This window comes from Bacillus rossius, chromosome 1 (genome assembly GCF_032445375.1).
Source record: "Bacillus rossius redtenbacheri isolate Brsri chromosome 1, Brsri_v3, whole genome shotgun sequence".
In the NCBI taxonomy this organism is placed as follows: domain Eukaryota; kingdom Metazoa; phylum Arthropoda; class Insecta; order Phasmatodea; family Bacillidae; genus Bacillus; species Bacillus rossius.
Window position 1 is genome coordinate 1,655,012 of NC_086330.1, and position 15,734 is coordinate 1,670,745.

Genomic DNA, 15,734 nt, shown 5'->3' on the forward strand with positions numbered 1-15,734 from the left:
CATCCTGCACACCAGGACCATGAGCTTCAATTCCTTTGAAAGCCAGCATGATGTTGACGTGTGTGTGACTCGTGCAGCACCGAGGCGTACGTGGAGGTCCTGGACGGGTCCCGGGTGCACCCCGAGACGTACGAGTGGGCTCGCAAGATGGCGGTGGATGCCCTGGAGTACGACGACGAGGATGCCAACCCGGCAGGCGCGCTGGAGGAGATCCTGGAGTCTCCGGAGAGACTGAAGGACTTGGACCTGGACGCCTTCGCGGAGGAGCTGGAGCGCCAGGTGGGGGCGTCCTCGCCACGCGGCTTCCCCTTGGCGTCAAACTGCTGCTCTCCCGGTGTTGTTGGTTGCAAGGGGCATTCTCGTTCCAGGGGTTCGGCAACAAGAGCATCACCTTGTACGACATTCGCTCCGAGCTCAACCACAGATACAAAGATCTACGAAGTCCGTATGTGTCTGCCAACGCGGAGCAGATGTTCGATCTGTTAACGAAAGAAACACCGGAAACATTCTTCATTGGCAAGATGGTGTTGGCAACAGTCATTGGTATGACTCTACTTGTGGAGCTTAGTCTCACAATATTTCTGTTCCTGTATCCTCACCTACTAATCGTCCCAGATGTCTGCATAGTAACCACGGTTGGTTTAGTTTTATTGTATAAGCGATGGGTTATTATATTAAGATCAAACAAAAAAAATTCATGTGTTTCTCCATTGGCTGCTACAAGCCAGTCATCGCATAGTTTCATTATTTTGTTTATCTTTTGGGCTTTGGCTGTTGGGCATCTAAACTTTTCAGAATAATTTTAGTGAATTAGTGTGCGAAATGGCAGTAGTGTTGTTTGGATAAAAAACTTTTAAGTTATATAATTCATCGTAATGCTTAGTGCTAAGTGAATAATTATTTAGAGATACATGTGTTGTAATTACATTTGCGGAATCAGTATGAATATATTATATGAGCGGGAAAACCAAGCGGTACTTTCAGGCACTCAGAGAGCCATGTATGTGCAAGAGTTTCTATATATTATAAATGTAGGTAATACATATGCTTTCTGTGTGGTTTTTTGTGATGTAAACATTGCATACACTTGAAAAAAATTATCTTAAAATCATGGCGAAACCACAAAACACAACAGTAATTACGAAAAGTGACGAGGAAAAAAATTCAGAATTATTTGTTAAACCTGACAACGTGAATAGTGCCATCATTAGAAGTGAGTATTCATGAATTTTATTGTCAGATATAACCTGCTAATCAGCAACTGCATCACTAAAGCATTTCCCTTAAGAAAAAATAGCTGGTACTAAAGTTTTGTAATAAGTTTATATATTTTAGTACACACCTAGATGTATTTTTATTTTTCTGAAAAGATATTGACTTTGGTAGACAGTATAAAATGTACTATAATTAGTAATTTGTCAGGCTTAATCTCAAGAGTAACCAAATTGCTGTTTGATTTAAGCTAAAATGAACCTTCTAAATGTTTCCGCTGGATTGGGTATTGGAAAAGCGGGGGCAACGAGGCAGCATGGAGCAGATGTGTGGCAGAGAGGGGAGGCAGGTTGTGACGAGTGCGGGCGGCAGGTGTGACCCACAGGAAGCCACAGGGCGACCAGCTGGACCAGGCCAACCCCGTGAGGAACGACGAGACGGGGCTCTGGCAGTGCCCTTTCTGCCTCAAGAACGACTTCCCAGAGTTGTCCGAGGTGAGTCGCGCCTTCCCTTTCCTCCGTGCACCTCCGCAGCTATTGTCTGAACCATGTCGTATCTGCCCGAATATAACGTGATTATGAGTTTTTGAAGAAAAAAACTGTGTCATGGAAATCGCAATTCATGTATATAGCTCCTGAAAAGGATTTAAATTAGTAAATTTATTCCATATTTACTAGACATTTTCTGGTACCACTTTTGTCAGTGGAGTGATTTACACGCCTCTTTTGTGTGTTATGACTAGTTAGAAAGGGGCATTCAGAAGGTTGCAGTGGTCGTCTGGGAGGAGCAAAGAGGAGTGGAGGGGGTGCTTCCTTAACAGCCACGGTGAAGAGATGCGATCAAACCCTGCGACAAACTTCATCTGCACCTCTCTCTCATCCTGCATCTCTCATCTCTCATCTGTCACGCCTGAGCAGAGGCAGAGCGTGTAGCCGTTCCCAATGACAAGATACAAATTTGAGATTATAATTCGACCCTCAAGGTTTTAGTTTCAGAAGTTTTGGTTACGGTTATCACATTATATTCTGGTGAATAATGTATTTACAAAAAATTGTAAATGTTTACACAGGTGAATGGAATTTTCGTTGAAACCATTATTTAGTTTTAAAAATAGCAACCAAATTCAGCATTGTGGAAAAAAATATTATGACCTGATTTATGTAATCTGCCAATACAAGAATATTAGGCATCTTATTCATATCTTTGCACAGCCTTTTGATGAAACTAGATCAGCCGCAACAAAATTGCTGTATTACGGGCAGTATTTGAAGTATTTGTAAAAGATTGACCTAAATGTTGGTAGAAAAGTTCGTTTGATAAATAAATAATAGCAATAGCCTTCCAGAAGTGAGATGAGATAAAGGAAGTCATGCAGATGTTGAGAAGCTGGGTCCTAGTGTCAGTGCACAGACCTGGTCTCGGAGCCACTCACGACCCGCTGCGAAGAAGCCTAGGCAAGGTGTAGTGACTGACGACCTCCTGACATTGGAACTGTCTGCCCTCATTCCTTTGCTTTTGTAGTAGTTATTTGTATTTATTCAATTGGCTACAGTTTGTGACTTCGTAATTCAACAGTGCTAAGCACTTATTTGTTTCTATGCGGAGTGAAATTTTGGGTTTGAAAGTAACTAGCAAGTTTTTATTACATATCTCTTAATTTGGAGCATGCTTAAAAAGTCTGTACCCTTTTCCAAATGCAGTGACCCTTTACTGATTTACTTACCCACTCTGAAATAATAAATCCATTACATGTAAATTTTTTTTTTTGTTGACTCTACCCCCTCATATTTTAAATGTAGTCTACTATAGTAAATGTACTTCTCATAACACTGATGTGTTGTGTAGCAGAGCTGTAAGGTTGTGTGGGCACTGGGGAGGGACCGAGTCAGGCTCAGAGATGCTGCAGAGCGACGTCGTGGGTCGCAGGTGTGGAACCACTTCGACGCGGGCGGCTGCCCGGGAAAGGCGACGGGCGTGCGGGTACGCCTCGACAACGGCGTGTCGGGCTACGTCCACGTCAAGAACCTGTCGGACAAGCGCGTCAACAACCCGGAAGAGAGGGTGTACCGTGGCCAGATCATCCACTGTCGCATCATCAAGATCGACGTGGAGCGCTTCTCGGTCGAATGCACGTCCAAGAGCTCGGACCTGCTCGACAAGAAGCACGAGTGGAGGTGCGTGTGTGGCTACGTGCCGGCTGTCTGGAGCTCACGAAACTCTCTCGGAAGTATTCAATGTCCCTAAGTAAACAACAACGGGGCTGGAAGTAACAAAAATTTAATTTCCAGCATCCTTTTGCCAACTTATATTTTACCTCAGTTAATAGTCGCACATTCAATACGAATAGTTGAAGGCTGTCCACTTAAATCATGTGGAAATTATCTTTGAGATCTACGTGATTCGGCAGGTTTTTAGGAATAGTAGATCTTTTTGTCATGTCATATATATTAGGGCAGTGTGGTTCTGTTTAGGTTTTACATCAAAACTTTGGTTCCGGTTTTGGCTATTGTAAAGAAAAAAGAATTCTGGAGTTCACAACTAAATATATACGATTGAAGTTTGATGGTTCATTATTTGGTATTAAAAAAAATTTAAATCATAGAAAAAAACTAGTACACCCTTTACACGGGCCTAAATTTTATTTAGTTTAAAAATTTGTAAGCAAACATAACCTCAAACCTTTAAATAAGCTTTTATATATTTTTCTTACAATTAAAATGTAATTTGATCTTTAAAGTCTACAGTTTTAATGTACTTTATTTTATAACGCAATATTTTCACTTGCAATCTTTGTTCATTTTTTAGTTGGCCTTTCATGTACAAACAAATTGAAATCGTTGCATTCCAATTGGGGGGGGGGGGGGGGGGGGGGGGACACTACTACAAAATATGAAAAGAACTGAAATACATCATTGTTGTCAAAGGTGTTTGTTCTATTACAAGTCATTTAGTTATTGAAATTGTTTTTTTTTTTTTTTTTAAATGCAGAAAATTACATAGAAAAATTACTTTTGGCAGCCAGTTGCTAAATACTTAAGAAATTACAGTAGAACCCTGATTGTAAATTACTGCTTTTTACGTTTTCCCGTCATTTGGATAATTTTGTTTTGGTCCCGTTTTAACTCAATTTGACGCAATGCAGTAAATTCTTTTTGATTACAACGCGCCTACAATCTTCTTCCCGCAAATTACACTGTTTGTTTATGCTATACCTACATAAATTTGTTATTCCCGTCATTCATATGAAAATAACTCTTTCGTGTGAAATACAGTGAAACCTCGTTAATAAAATACCGGTTATTTCAAAGTTCGCGTTTATTCGAACACTTCTAATTCCCCTTTAGACTGGTATAGCATATTTAATGTCAATCAATACGGTTAATACGAAATATTCGTTATTATGTATTACGAAGTAACCTCACGTCCGCTCACGTAGTGTACTATTGTTTTATTATCGGATAAACCGAATTAAATTTTAGAACAAGAATCGCACACTTTAATAACGTGCACGCAGCTTCACTATAATTCTGTTAACGGCAAATAATTTGTACGGTAAATGGTCTACAGTCAAACCTCTATCTATCGAACTCGCATGTATCAATTGTCCGTGTTTATCGTATACTTTCTACGGTCCCGGCAAAATTGCCATACAACGAAGGTTAAAAAAGTCCGCTTGTACCGATGTTCGAATTATCGTTTTGTCCGCATTGATCGTACAAAATATGTGGTCTCGTCACTATAAATTATAATAGATGATCGTTTAACCATAAAGATTTTGCAGAAATAACCATTTCTTAGAAAGAAACCGTCATAAAAACAGTAACGATAGTATACAGTAGTAAAAATCAACTTAAATCTGCAGCCAAGTAATGGAGCACGCAAATATGAAGAAAAGACAAATGAACAACTAATAACTAAGAAATATGGATGGTACCATAACTACAGTACAAACCCAATTGTTATCCTAAGATAATTACCATAAAAAGAACTAAAGATTCTTTGTCGATACCATAATTACTACAGAAGCACGATAGCTACCACATTTGCACTACAGTTACCGTAACAACCGAGATGTATACTTACCGTGACGGTAATGTATTTATTTATGACATATTAAAAATAAAGAACATAAATGAAAAATAGGATGTTTAATTTTTATATGTACGTTTGGCACATGTTGCGAAGAAATAATGCGATCTGAAAAAATGCAGTACTACTACGAAAAGCGAAAAGGGTAATCGTGGATTTTTAGGTTATGGCAGTCTCTCTCGTTTTTCAGTAATATCGGCCGAAAATTAACAAGCGTATCGGAAGTCGGCAGAAATGCCGATTCAACTAAATATTGGCAAAATCGGCTTCTTCAGTACAGCTCTACATTTGATGACATGAGTAAACATATTTCAGACTTCAGGATATTGAAAAAGACTTTAATTTCCATGTAGATTTATTGTGCGTATGTTTTTTTTTTGCAAGTGTAAATTGAATTAAGTAAAATACTTCCATTTTTATTTATTTTTCAACTGATATAACTTTAATGACAAGTAACTGATATATTTCTGACACTAATTTTGAGGTTGAAATATTTTTTAAAAGTTCTTAGAGTGAAGTCCACTTCAGCATTAATTGTCTTTGAAAATGTTCTGGCTGCTAGTGATGTAGACACTGATGTCTTGTCTTCCTTCGACAAACTTTGCAGTGCAGTAAAGGACATTTATGCAACTAAAAAAGTGCAGAAAAAAAATCAATGAATTTTTCAAGCCTCTTTAATTCTCTATTTGACTAATTTTCGAGTAAAAAATCAATACTTGATTTTGTCGATTATTATTAATGTGAGCATATGCACCTGTTAATACAAACCTAGTTAATACAAACTGGAAATTTTAGGTTCCTTCAGGTTTGTATTAAAGAGGTTTCACTGTACCAAATCCGAAATGCTGTTGGGAACACTACCGCTGTAGCTCTTGGATTTTTCGATGTGCTCATCCATAAAAATGGTATTTCCATGGCTGCCAACACTTGTCTAATAATGGCAGACTTTGAGAAAATGTTAGCACACGACGTAAGCTCTACAGTTTACAGAAATTGCAACTGACCATCAGTCACTTATATGTACCGTATAACGTAGTTTATATTTTTGTTATTCAGCTTTGTGAACGTCTGTTAAAAAATGTGATTGGTAACAAATTTAAATGTCATTAATCATACAATTTTGTCTTTTACTATGAGTAATTAACTGAATTTTTATCTGTATGTATTTTATTGAGACGGTAGCTTGTAAAGGATGGCAAACATATTAAAGTGTGTGGGCGAGCACAGAGGTACTCATGTTTCACTCACTGAGAGGTTAGGCGTGCCTATTTCAACTCTTAACACAATTGTGAAAACTTGCAAAATCATTGATGGAAATGCAGCCCAGTGCTGTAATAAAGTACTGTATTTTTTTTTTAATACCGTATTGGTCCGAATATAAGGCGACCATTTTTACATAAACGAGAGATGCAAAAATTGGAAGTCGCCTTATTTTCGCACCCAAGACGTCAGAACCGCAAACATTAGTTCCAAGCTGAAAGCTACAGTAGAAACATTGTTTAACAAAACGTTCACGATTTTTTATATTAACTAAAACTTTGTTACCTCACACGGTAAAAACAATAAATCCACCTAATATTGCAGTAATTTACAATTGTTTGAAGTTGAAAATTAAAATATTTGTTCTTGAGTAAAAACGTGAATGTTGAAGCATCTCAAAATGGCAACCTTTTATTTCACAATTCATATTTGTACTTTGTGTACAATCGCGTGTTAACATTTACGGTAATTTATCTTCAGATTTTTAACTGAAATATTTGTACTAAAATATCACAGTTATTTTCAGAACGATTGTTTACGTTTACAAACATTTCGGATGTAATGTATGGAAATTCACGGCTGCCAACTGTCTTTCCACAATATTTCTTTGTTGTAAAACGAACATTGCCGAACACGCTCGAAGACGCCATATTAACAGGAATTTGGTACGTTGCTTCAAAAGCTATTTTAATAATCCACTCTTTATTTATGTAAAAACCTTTCATAATTATAATAGATTATTCTTTCAAATTCATAGAACAGACTCTCTCTGTCAGAGAGTAATATGGACAAATATACGCGGTCACGTAACCGAAGTTATTCATGGCCGTATGCTTCATCATGTCAGCTAGCCACTTGTTTTGTTCCGGCAAGATGCATTATTTGTTTGCTTTTTTTACGTTAAACACACTACTAAATAGTAATACACCTTGTTCTGTGGTAATACGTAGCTTAAGTCAAACGGAAAGTTAAATGCTGTATTTTAAGAGTGATTAATAGCCATTGTAAAAATTTTAAATTCGTAGATACAGTAAACTGTGAAAAATCAACAATCACACATCGGTGGAACGGCGGGGAACGAGCTCTAGACAAATAAACAGCTCTGAAGATGACAATTATGCAGCTTCATTAGAGTAAACACGAAAAAATTTCTAGTGTAATATTTAAAAGTGTAAATATTTTCTAATTGTTTTCTTTTGACTTTTAGGGTAGGCCATTCAAACTTATTTTAAATAAGTAAAGTGATAAATATAAATTAATTGTTATACATAAATGCAAAAACGATTTATCAACACAAAATGTATGTCTAATGAATTTTCACATTAATTTCTACCAAAAATTATTTTTACATTTGTTTGGCCTCCTGAAACTGCAGGTCGCCTTATATTCGGGGTCGCCTTATATTCGGGCCAATACGGTAATCTTAACCTGTAAATGGCTGATGTTACTATGAATAGCTAATTAAAGTATGAAAGTACATGTACATATACGTATGTAGGTATGTTTACCTATACTCTATACAGAATGTAAATATAGAACTTACATGTTAAATATATTTGGATATGTTTCAGACACACTTAATAATTATGTTTATGTCTATTTTAAGGTCGTATATCACTGTTTTCTGAGCAAAAATAATAATTTTTTATACATTTCCCTTATTTTACACTTTCCCACATTTGACATTTTCATACACCCCATTGAATAGTGTAATAAAGTGGTTCTACTTTATATATAAATATTCAAAAGTTACCGTAGTAAAATTATGGCCTAAAATTCTTTAGGATTAAGGTGGCGTCTTTTGGTTCTCTCTCTTTCCAGAAATTCATGTGAAAGAGAAACTATACTTTATGACATAACATTTTTCGTGTGCTATTACATCGCAATATGTGGTGACACTGAAAGAATGTGTTTGCTTACCTTTCCCTCAGGATGAATGTTCCGTTAATATTACAGATTGCGAAGTAAGAAGTTATAAAAACCTCCAAAAAAATACCTGGAACTGAAATTGAAGATTTCAAAAGTTTGTTCCAGATCGTTTATTCTAAAGGAACTGAAACCAGAACCGTAAACATAATTAATACCATAATATGGGCAGTGCTATGAAACTGAAGAAGTAGTGCGAATGGAAAGAGGGTGGTAGTAGGTAGTTTGTTTGCTCGGCAGGCCGCCCAAGGACCCGTACTACGACCTCGAGGCGGAGGAGCGGGACATCAGCGCCGAGGAGGAGGCCAAGAAAACCAAGCAGCGCCAGACGTACATCAAGCGCGTCATCGTGCACCCGTCGTTCCACAACATCTCCTTCCAGGAGGCGGAGAAGCTCATGTCGCAGATGGACCAGGGCGAGGTGGTCATCCGCCCGTCCAGCAAGGTGATCTTCCCGCCGTCCCCCCGTCCTGCCCTCTTCTGACTTCACGAGGGGTTCAGTCGGGACGTCTCGATGCAATAGTGACAGTTGTTTGTTTCAATACGTGTGCATAAGCTACAGATTTACATATAGATGTCTAATTTGAATGATATCCAACTGTTTTTAACACTCTTGAAAAACAGTCACATGTCAGGAATGAATGGTGATTGATTGATTGAATGAATTCATATCTTCAAAATAGAGGTCATTATAAACGATGGATGATGAGAAAATTTTACAACATAAATTGAAATAGGCATTACGCAATTCAGTGAAAGAATAGTGCTCAAAAGAAGCATTTTTTTTTGGCATAAGTCGGCGACTTTTCTTTGTTTGTGGTTGGTCAGACTATAAATTAATTAATTAAAACATAGGCCTAAACAATATTAAATGGATAATGACTTCATGCTTCAAATGATATACAGTAGAGCACCCCTCAACCGGAATCATCGGGGGGAGGTCTATTCCGGTTATGGGAAAATTCCGGTTAAGGGGAGTTGCGGTAGGGCCGGCCTCCCAGCCGGTTGAATGACCTTCATTCAAGCAAGCTGGCAGGCACGTGTTTCTTATCACTGTGGATGGGTGCGTGCGTGAGCGAAGAGGAAGAAACAGAGTGATCAGGGGAGATATTAGGACTACAGCTGCGGTGTTGTGTTACTTCTGTGTTGACGTGCAAGCGATTCACACTTCCGGGAGAGTGTATAGTCACTGCCACGCACAGTTTATATTTCACATACACAAGAATAACACTTAATGCATCTCGTCGACGCAATGCGCGGGAAAGACTGGCTATAATTACCGTATTTACTCGCGTAAAGGCCCCGCCCGCGGACTAAAAGTCCAAGTGCCCCACCCTTGCATAGTAGAACTTCTACCACGCCCCACTCTTCTTCCAGGACCATCCTTCTATTCCTGTAATCCACCTGCTTGTAATAATGCATGACCTTTGCATCCCGCATGTATGTGCCCAGGGTTTTCCCTCTGTCTATGGAGGTTTTACCTGGGCCCAACTTATCTAGTTTTAGTCTAGAATTAAGAGTGAGGGGAGTTAGTCATGGCGAAAACGTCTGCCATGGCTGGCCAATCCCCTCCTAGCACATGATGCACGTGACCTTTTCTGCATGGTTAAAAAACCGCATGTTTAGGCTTGCTCTGAGACGCACTTAGAGTCTTCCCTACCTAGACCCCTCCCTTACACACTTAGTTTTAACTTAGGTTAGGAAAAAAAAACGACTTGAAAAGAAAAATCTATTTTTTCCTCCAAATTCGCGTATAGGCCCCCTCCCCTTTTTTGGAGTCGAAAATTTGGGGGAAAAAAGGGGGGCCTTTACACGAGTAAATACGGTAGCTCTCTGACAGACGTGTAATTAGCTCTCTGACAGACGTGCGCGCGCCTAGAAGGCATGTACAGTCAGGCACAAGCAGAAACGCCTCGTTCCAGTGCGGAAATGTTTTGTAATTTTTAATTTTTTTAATATTTTTTTTTTTGAAAATTAGTTCCGGATATCGGGAGTTCCGTTTGTGGGAATTACGGTTGAGGGGTGCTCTACTGTTATGCTATTTACACTTGATATTTAATTCACCTAACTTCTTTTATATTTTAAGTATAATCATAGAAAATAAAATGCACATTATCAATCAATTTATATATATATATATATATATATATATATGAGATTATTAATTATTATTACTATTATTATTATTTATTATGAATTCAAGAAATTGTGGAGTTATGATATCAGCTAATTATATCATATTCACCTGAAAGTAAGATGAGATTTTTTTTTGTCGAAAGGCCACCCGTAAACCGTAGGTTTTATAGCCGACAGCAGTGGGAAAATTTTTAGCAGCTGGGTTGTTGAAAAAAATTTTAAATTACAGAATTTTGATTTATTGTTTGTTTCTATAATGAATAGAAACATTATTATTTATATTAAATATTAGCTAAGCATTTTTTAATTCTCACAGAGATTTGGGGAAAAGAAGGATATTTATTTAGATAATTTTTTTGTTGCTTCTCTGCGGTGACTTCCTACTCAACAAGGAAAGGAATAAAGGTGGATGTTATAACCCGGACTTGTAGAATCGGGGGGTGTCCCTGCGCCGCAGTTGGCAGACATGCTGAGCCGGGCACTGTCGCAGGGCTCGGACCACCTGACGGTGACGTGGAAGGTGACGGACGGCGTGTACCAGCACATCGACGTGCGGGAAGAGGGCAAGGCCAACGCCTTCAGCCTGGGCCAGTCGCTGTGGATCGGGAACGAGGAGTTCGAGGACCTGGATGAGATCATCGCCCGCCACGTGAACCCCATGGCGGCCCACGCCCGGGACCTGCTGTCCTTCAAGTACTACCGGGAGACCGAGGGGCTCAAGGACAAGGCTGAGGAGTTCCTGAAGGACGAGAAGAAGAAAAATGCTTCCAAAATTCATTACGTCCTTGCTGCCTCAAAGGTTTGCATATTATTCACTTTATACATCATAAACATTTATCAAATTTATATTATTTTTAATTAAGTTTCACTGAAGGATTTAATGTTCATTTGTGTCCTACTCCATGTCCTACTCCATGTTCTCTTTAGTGTTGTTACTGTTTGTTGTTATCTGTTGTGCCCATCCCTGCAGTCTCTTCGTGGAGTCTTGGTGTGCATGTCACAATTCTATTAGAGAAATAAATAAATATGTAAACAATGGTGCACTGATTTGAAGCACAATCAAGTATCAAAGTTTTATTAAACAAATATATTTGTTTAGTTTTTAGACTGGTGCTGTTGGTTATGTAAAATAACGGTAAAAACTGTGTATTGTAATGTACCGTATTGGCCCGAATATAAGTAGACCCCAGATATAAGGCAACCTGCAGTTTCAGGAGGCCAAACAAATGTAAAAATAATTTTGGTAGAAATTAATGTGAAAATTCATTAGACAGACATTTTGTGTAGATAAATCCTTTTTGCATTTATGTATAGCAATTAATTTATATTTATCACATTACAAATTTAAAAGAAGTTTGAATGGCCTACCCTAACAGTTAAAAGAAAACAATTACTGTATCTACGAATTTAAAATTTTTACAGTGGCTATTAATCACTCTTAAAATACCGCAATTAACTATCCGTTTCACTTAAGCTATGTATTACTATTTAGTAGTGTGTTAAATGTAACAAAACAAACAAAGAATGCAGCTTGCCGGAACAAAACAAGTGGCTATCTGCCATGGTGAAGCATACGGCCATGAATAACTTTGGTGACGTGGCCGCGAATATTTGTCCATATTACTCTCTGACAGAGAGTCTGTGTTCTATGAATTTTAAAGAATAATCTATGATAATTATGTTGTTTGAAAGGTTTTTACATAAATAAAGAGTGGATTACTGTGAAATTATTAAAATAACTTTTGAAGCAACGTACCAAATTCCTGTAAATATGGCGTCTTCGTGCGTGTTCAGCAATGTTTGTTTTACAACAAAGATATATTGTGGAAAGACAATTGGCAGCCGTGAATTTCCAAACATTACATCCAAAATGTTCTTAACATTTTCTGTTTGTAAACGTAAACAATCGTTCTGAAAATAGCTGCAATATTTTAGTACAAATATTTCCATTAAAAATCTGAAAATAAAGTACCGTAAATGTTAACACGCGATTGTACACAAATTACAAATATGAATTGTGTAATAAAAGGTTGCCATTTTGAGATGCTTCAACATTCACATTTTTACTCAAGAACAAATATTTTTATTTTCAACTTTAAACAATTGTGAATTACTGCAATATTGGGTGGATTTATCGTTTTCCCTGTGTGAGGTAACGAAGTTTTAGTTAATATAAAAAATTGTGAACATTTTGTTTAACAATGTTTCTACTGTAGCTTTCAGCTTGGAACTAATGTTTGCGGTGTTGACGTCTTGGGTGCGAAATAAGGTGACTTCCAATTTTCGCATCTCTCGTTTATGTAAAAATGGTCGCCTTATATTTGGACCAATATGGTATATGTTATTGTACCAAATAAACTGATGCAGGGATGGGCATGTCGATTCTTCGGTGCTTCGATTCCACCTATTCTACCTGAGATCAGATCCGTCGATTCTCAAGCTGTAATGAGGAATTGTACCGTATAAGGAGTCGTATCATATTTAGAATGGTAGGTTGTAAGTACTGTCAATAATTAGGATGTTCTAATAGATTCACATAAATTAATTGTTCCCACAATTGCATGATTTCTGACATTGTTTACACAACTCACCTAGCACTGATGTACTAAAAACGCAGTATTTTATTTTAAGGTAAGGTCACAACCGTGATCACCTGTATTGATTCATAAGTACCTGGATGACCGAGCTTTGCTGGGTATATATATATTTTTTTGGTAAATTATGTTTTTTAGAAATTATATTTAAATACGAATTACATATTGATGAAATGATGAAATATGAATAATATTTTTCGATCTTACCGACAAATAATAAGCGTTTTTTTCAAAGATTGTTTCGGCATTTTTTTAGTAAACACATGAGTTAAAAAGACACAAATAATATAAGTAAACAATTGATTTTCTTGGTCTAACCTCAAACCAAACACTCACTGGCTTAGTGTTGCTTAACAACGCCATCTACTGCATTAGCTTTAGTGTTGTGTCGTTAAAGCAGTTAGTTGCGCCCATTTAAAAAAAATGGTATTACTCGCCAATAGATGTCAGGAAGAGTCATTTATGTGTAAGTTGATTATTGAAAACAAGGATAAAACAACATTTTCTAAAAATGAATCCTATCTAGATTGATTTATTGCCCCCGAAACCCTATTTTTATGCATAACATGTTGCTTCCAGTGTTTCAACAAATTTTTTAAAAAAATGCACTGTTTTCACATTTGTGTTGATGTTTCATTTGCCATTACCACGATAGCTCGCACTATTATTAAATTCATTTTTGAATTTGAATCGCAATAAACAGAAAGTACCTCATGATCAGTTAATGTTTTAATTTCAATGTAAACATTCACGGGCATAAATCAATTGAAACAACAATTAGGATTGTTAAAGCTCATAGCAGCATATAGGGAATTTCACAAGAACACAAAAATCATGGATTTGCATCAGTTTTAATTATGAATTTCTCAATACTTGCAAACGTTTTAAATGTAAATTTTCAGATAATGTACGTGCATTTAAACTTCTTAAGTCTTATTTTTTTTTATGTTAACTATCTGCTTGAATTTCCATAATTTCATTCAGAAAGAAAGTAAGATTGGAAATTATAATCGCAATTGGTCCTGGAATCGAGGGAAATTGTGGAATATAATTATTAAGGATGTGGACAGTATCAGTTTTAAAATAAATCAGTATTTGATCTGAGCAATTTAACAAGTTTTATACATTCAATCCTGAATTCTTGAACTGTGTACGGTTGCTGTGATTGTTGGAAACGTGACGGTGGCGTGGTTGCAGAACTACCCGGGCAAGTTCATGCTGTCGTACCTGCCGAGGGCACGCTGCCGCCACGAGTTCATCACCGTGACGCCGGAGGGCTTCCGCTTCCGCCAGCAGCTGTTCGACTCGCTGGGCTCGCTGTTCCGCTGGTTCAAGGAGCACTTCCGGGACCCGGTGCCGGGCACGCCCAGCACGCCGCGCAACATGGCTACCAACCGCACGCCCTACCAGACGCCCGGCCTCAACATCGCGGGTTCGTGCCGGTGCCTGTAGTGTCTGAGTGCTGGCTAGCGAGACTGGCAGACACAGGGAGGGCGTGACGGAGCCGTGCTGCCGTGCTGTGCGCAGGCATGAACCAGGAGGCCATCCAGCGCGTGGCCCAGAACCTGCCCAGCCACATGCTGCACAGCCTGTCGCAGGTGGCCAGCCGCACCCCCCACTACCCGCACACGCCGGGCGGCTACGGCGCCAGCCTGCACGGCTACCCCAACACGGTGCGGTCCCCCTTTCATTACCTATTTGACATACTGATTAGTAGGTACGGTAACTCTAATTTATTTGAATAAAGAGCACAGTTATCTCTGTTTTCAGTTCAAAATCACATTTACTAGTCAACCAATGTATTTTCTTGTGTTAATCGTAACAATTCTTGTTCACTGGCGGTTTTTCAATTGGTCTGATGTACAATCCGAGTTGCCAGTGGTTAATAGCCGTTGTTTTGTTAACGCGAGTGGTTGTTTTGCCCCTCAGCCGTACACACCGTCTGGCCAGACGCCGTTCATGACGCCGTACCACACCCCCCACTCGTCGCAGACGCCGCGGTACGGCCAGCAGACCCCGTCCCACCCGGGCCCCTTCCTGCACCCCGGGTCGCTGACGCCCGCCCACAGGACGCCGTCGCACCGCTCGGCCGGCGCCACGCCCCAGAGGTACGGCTACCAGAACTGCCAGTGGAACCCTCTACGCGTTCCCGCAGTTAACCACATTTTATTAAGGTCCCATTCATGTGTCGTTGGATGTAATTCATTTTTTCCTTCGAATTGCGTTGCGGAAATTACTTTCTTCCCGCAATGCACGCCCCGTACAATGTAAAAAACTAGTTTTTTATTTACACAAATCCCCATTTAAGACATACTCTTATGTTACTATTTTCCAAATGTTTTGGCCCTTCCATTTTCTCTGTAAGATGTACAGTGTACATTGTTTTTTCTCATAGTTTCCCAAAATCTTTGTTTTCTTAATAAAATGTTTTGTTTTTAATGTTTAAATTGATTATTTGTTAGGAAAAAAAGTTGACTTATTTAATTAACAGGATTACAAAGATGTCTGATACTCAGG

At 38.5% G+C, this 15,734-nt stretch overlaps 1 protein-coding gene across 8 annotated transcripts in view; it reads left to right on the forward strand.

Annotated features, from left to right (window-relative positions):
• Positions 1-15,734, forward strand: part of LOC134531001 (transcription elongation factor SPT6) — a 61,106-nt gene that overhangs the window by 29,655 nt on the left and 15,717 nt on the right. For all 8 annotated transcript variants that reach the window (XM_063366459.1, XM_063366491.1, XM_063366424.1 and 5 more), the window contains 9 exons: positions 78-279; positions 369-543; positions 1,585-1,706; positions 3,139-3,386; positions 8,728-8,932; positions 11,114-11,422; positions 14,415-14,649; positions 14,745-14,890; positions 15,147-15,325. In XM_063366459.1, the coding sequence (XP_063222529.1) occupies positions 78-279; positions 369-543; positions 1,585-1,706; positions 3,139-3,386; positions 8,728-8,932; positions 11,114-11,422; positions 14,415-14,649; positions 14,745-14,890; positions 15,147-15,325 (1,821 nt within the window). The remainder of the gene's footprint in view (positions 1-77; positions 280-368; positions 544-1,584; positions 1,707-3,138; positions 3,387-8,727; positions 8,933-11,113; positions 11,423-14,414; positions 14,650-14,744; positions 14,891-15,146; positions 15,326-15,734) is intronic.